This window comes from Morone saxatilis, unplaced genomic scaffold (genome assembly GCF_004916995.1).
Source record: "Morone saxatilis isolate NCDOM2014 unplaced genomic scaffold, NCSU_SB_2.0 Contig16, whole genome shotgun sequence".
NCBI classification, from domain to species: domain Eukaryota; kingdom Metazoa; phylum Chordata; class Actinopteri; family Moronidae; genus Morone; species Morone saxatilis.
Genome location: NW_023339718.1, coordinates 18,275,968 through 18,281,197, shown reverse-complemented (window position 1 = coordinate 18,281,197; position 5,230 = coordinate 18,275,968). Strand labels below are relative to the sequence as shown.

At 39.8% G+C, this 5,230-nt stretch overlaps 1 protein-coding gene across 2 annotated transcripts in view; it reads right to left on the bottom strand.

Annotated features, from left to right (window-relative positions):
- Positions 1 to 5,230, bottom strand: part of znrf3 (zinc and ring finger 3) — a 64,885-nt gene that overhangs the window by 11,009 nt on the left and 48,646 nt on the right. For both annotated transcript variants that reach the window (XM_035658415.1, XM_035658416.1), the window contains exon 3: positions 173 to 247. In XM_035658415.1, the coding sequence (XP_035514308.1) occupies positions 173 to 247 (75 nt within the window). The remainder of the gene's footprint in view (positions 1 to 172; positions 248 to 5,230) is intronic.

The following is a 5,230-nucleotide window of genomic DNA, read 5'->3' as shown; positions in this document are numbered from 1 at the left end:
TCTCTCTCTCTCACACACACAGAGTCAGAAGGGCAGGGCATGCTGCTGAGCTTTCTTCAGAAGTGAAAAGCATAGTGTGTTTCACAGAAACACCAAGATAGATTAAAGCGAGTCAGTGTTGTTGAAGCGTAGGCGTGTGAATGCTTAGGTAATTTCTTTGGTGTGCACAAACCTGATCGATGGCATCCGGATTCTCCGAGACATCAAAAATGACGGCTGTGGCTCCCCGCTGCACTGCTCTCTTTGCCTGCAAACACAGAACAAAGCGATCATTAGATATATTTAACAGCAGTGCGATGAAAAAGCCGGGGAATGTATGGCACTGTCAACTTCTTAACATTTAGTTATCACATTCAAATTCAGGCCACTAGAGGGAGTTCTCTGCCCAAGTGTAACCCCATGCAGATTATCTGGAATGAGCAAAAAGGGGAGAGAAAAGAGACAGAAAACCAACAGCAGAGAAGTAAACAAGCCATTGATAACATTTGCTAGGACGCACATGTGGTCTATGTCTCCATTTCTCTGAAGTCTTCATGATGTCATTCTAAGTGAAACCACACCACATTACAAAAATACTATGACGGAAACTAAAAACAGTTTCATCCCCATGTCAAGAACTAACGCATGCAGAGCTCCATGTGATGCAACCCCTGCATGACATGGAGCTGAATTTGAATTGAATTCTGCTGTGCATGCAGAGGAAAAGCTGAATAAAGTTATCATGGATTTCCAACTGCTAAAAATGTGAGCTTCTTTCATGTGAGAGCAGGGAAAGTCATAGCGTAGAGGTCTTTTGAAGACTTCTGCTAAAGGCAAAAGATAAAGGAAATGCTTGGATCTGCAGAACCCCAAGTATCTCCTCGCAGAATCCAAATTGGCTTCCCCTTGTCGAGAAAAAAAAAAAAAAGCTACGTTATCTTAAGTCCTGCTTTTCCCCACAACACATTCTCACTCTGCTTGATTCACGGTGCCCTATTTAGACAACGTTTTGATGTCTGCACTACATGATCTGAAATAGCACAGCTGGGATCATATCCTGGTATTATCAAGTGCCCTTGGGTTCTTGCCAACGCTCTTCATAACTGGGGGGGGGTGTGGTGTGTAAGATCAAAGTGACAATGTACAGTGCTGTGACTCTGCTGCCGAGTGGCTGGAGAGTGTCACGGCTCCAGTCAGCGGGCACTTTCAGAGGACACAGAGAGAGAGAGAGAGGAGCAGTGGTATGTGTTGGGGGGGGCATGCTGTTTTCACAACATATCATGTTCATTTCTGAGATAACAACACTCCAACGATGGGATGTTGAGCAACTTTCTGCATCCAAGGGATTTTCAGCTGACCAAATCACCACTGTAAACAACTGTTTAGCTATGATTTCATACACACTATAAGAAGCCACACTTAGTAAGGTCTGATGCTGCCAGAACAGCTTCACTGCTCCTAGAAACAGTTTCTCCAACTCTACTGGAAGGATGAGCAGCCGTCTTCCTAATGTTATTCTCTCATTTGGTGTTTTGATGATGGTGGCGGTGAACGCCGTGTAATATGTCGAGATATTTTTCCCATACGTCATTTTACAAATCATTTTCATACTAACTGAACCATTCAGTGACTCCTCGTCCACTGTGTGAAAGCATCTGCATTCCTTGTTTCTACTTCTCATTTAGGTTTTTCCTTTAATTTGTCACCGCCACAAGTCTGCCAGAACCTTTGTTTTTTGATTTGATTTGATTTATTTGCAATACATACTAAAAGTCATTATCTAAATTGTTATCAACTACTTTTCTGTCAATTTCAGTATTACGTGTAACTTTATATTAGATTTTAAAGACTGTTGTAAGATGTAAAAAGTTTTATTTTGAAGGTTTTTTTTTTTTTACTCATTCACCTGCAGTTCGGGCACAGATGATTCTGCCCCTTTGTAGCTCTGTTAGTTGTTTAAACTTCATATCAAAGTGCTGATTTCCTAAACTCTTGTATAGCTGACAAATGCTTACTTACATCCAGTGTAAATCGATACAGTTTTGTAACTGTGACATTATCCTAGAGTTCCTTTTCCGTGCGGTTGTTACATTATTTTCCCTACTCCCTGTGTGTACTATGAGTCTTTAGAAAGAGGTTAATGATTAAATATAGTAGCATGTGTTAAGCTGAAGTAGATTTGGATTCAACTTTACCAACGTCTCTACTCAATGGCAGCCCTCTACTGTTCAAAGCAGTCTACGTCTTTTCAAAGCAAGAAGAGAACCAGACCACAGGTATTTGCTTTCTCCAGAATCAATAACTGTCAATAAACGAGTCAGTAAGGACACTAAATATAGAATATAGTTGAGTTTTAGAGCAAGCAACACATGCATAGGCCAGCCTGGGTCTTCTTCGCTTCAGCTACCTTTGGTGGGACTATTGTTGCATAGACAAGTCACAGCAGGAGGAAAATACAACCAAAGTAACAAAAGGCCTTTAATATAAGGGGCGGCATATGTACCAAACTCTGTGAATTCAACTTTGAGTGTAAGTCAACTTCAGGAAAATGTAAACACATCATGACTCTGAAGTGTTTGAGCTACATCTCAATTAGATTTCCCCTTGGTTTAATCTACAGATAAGATGTTTATGAATCTGGCTTTCATAGCTCATTAAAGACTAATTAACCCTGCAAACTGATTCGATCTTTCTCAGCACTGTATGAAAGCCTTGTCAAACACTGAAACATTAAAAACGACGCGCTATAAATACAAGCCCTTCCAACTTTCTCTTTCGTCTTGCCTCCTTTACATAAACTAACATTGCTCTTTTCTTTCTTCTTTCAGTTTTTGTACTTGGAAAGTTCAAAAGCGAGCGGAGCGAAATCGCACTCAGCTCTTCCCTCTCACCCAGTTTTCTCTCAGCTCCACACTGCCAGGCTCCAGCCCCCATTTAATTCAGCGCAAGTCTGCTCCTTTGATGTTAGCTCTCCCAGTTAATAATTAATAGCTCTTGGTAAGACGCTTTGAGAAGAAAGAGATCTCCCTCCTAAAGAATCTCCACTCAGGCAGGCCTGCACTGCAGTGCAGGGACTTGCCTGACGACAACAAAAATGCACCCACAGGCAAACTGGCTCTCTTAAAAAACATGACACATCTCCTTCCCAACCCTATAAAAAAAAACTACAACCTCGGACACCAAAGGAAGGATAAATACTTCTTGCGTTGTGACTGTTGTAATATAAAAATTAAAACTAAACAAACTAAACACTTCAGGAAATGCTGTTTTTCACTGACCGGCTATAGGATTTCAAGTGGGGGAGCTCTTGTGTAAGGAGATATTGTGCAAGCAATCTGAGACAGCAATCACTCCTCTGCTGCAAACTTTTCAAAAAAGATGAATAAGCTGGAAACTTTCATTCATACCAGTTTCATTGATATTGAACAGGGGTTTAAGAGCGTCTGTTCATTAAGCTTGTCGGGGTGAGGTCGATGCAAGATGACATTTAGTTTTTCTTATTCTTGATTAAAGAGGAGACCAAGACATACAGATGTTATCATTTTAGGCTGATATTTCAAGGACTAATGCAGCTATAAAGGTACCAAGAAAAACATTTAAGTTCCTTTGTTTGCCATCAAAATGCAAAGAAGAATTTGGCAAGTAGCAGTTTATAAGATCTGAGCTTCATACAATACAACTGTAACTAGAAATAAAGGTACAGTTGTTAAGAAAAAGTTGAGTCAAACAGTGGTGGAAAGTAACTAAGCAGACGTATTGAAGTAGGCCAACTGTACTTTTTACTGTACAATTTCGAGGTACTTTGTTTTTAGATGTTTCCATTTTATGCCACTTCAGACTTAACTACATTTTAGAGGGAAATATAGTACTTTTCACTCCTCTAAATTTACCAGATAGCACACACTTTGTGTTTGTGACCCCTGACAAAAGAGTAATGTCTAGTTTGGGCCCAAAGAAACATTAAAAAAAAATCTAAATAATCAAATAATTGAAAAAGCTAAAGCAAAGATGCAAGAAAATGTAATAAAAAAAGAAGAGATTTGTGTAGCAGAACTTGGTCTTTCCTACAAAGATCATCTTTGGACCCTTTGGAGGTGGCCAACCCAGACTAAGCTAAAAAACTTTATATAAGTAGTTAAAACTAGCACCGGCTGAATCAGCTACAACAGTAACAATCTAATAATGCTATTTATAAAAATACACCAGTCACTGTCGCCAGTTTACTGCAGATTAAATACTTCTGCTTTTTATACTTAAAGTACATTTTGCTGATAATTTAAGTGTGATTCCAAATGCAGTAATGCAAAAATGATTAATTATTCTAAGTAAGACTTCATAATGATATATTTGGAGTATTGTTACATTTTTGTATTGGTACTTTTAATAAAGAAAACAATAATTGTCAGTGTCCCTTTTTCAGCCATTAAAGCCTCTTATAATAAATTAAGCCACAATCTACAAAATTCAAGTAAGAGGCGAATAGGAGTGTGAGATGAATAGGAAGAATAATCAAAAACTGTCTCCTCTTGAAATCCTACCAAATTCTACTGCCAATATTTTGTTTCAAAGCTGAAACATAATCTCTGTTCCCCAACATGAGTGCCTGATCAGTCATCCATGCTCAAAAATCAGCTAATCTCTCAACCTGAACTGTGCACTGGGGGGACTTTCACAGGTACTTCACAATACTGCTGGCTAAACAAACTTCCCGCAGTCTTGAAGGCATGAGAATTAGGGTACAATCTTCCCTGAGTGAACAGAAACCACAGCAGAAAGTACTGAGAACCCAGTCTAGACACTGAGGAAAATGAAAGCTATGTTTAGCATCCGTAAGTAAGCCTGCCAGCTTGTAAGATCTGAGGGAGAGAAATTTTCACTCGTCTGGAAAGAGACTTTTCTCAGCGTAGCGCTCACTTCATCATTCACATGGACGGATTATCCTCATATTAACACACCAGCACACACAGTTACACAACAATGCGTGTGTAACTGTGTGCAGGTATATAAATATGCATGTGAAGCAGAAGGTTATGTGCTCACATGCAAACGGACAAACACCTGGATTACACCTGCAACATCGGGCTCACGCACTAGTTCCTCCATCTCATCACTCCCGCTTTCTTTCCTACTTTCTTCTCCTCTGCTTGCCTCCTTTTTCTTTCCTCCTCCTCCTTCTCCTCTTCATGCTTTCCTTTCCCTCTCTCTCTCTCTCTCTCTCTCTCTCCCTCTCTCTCTCTTCACTGTTACATTT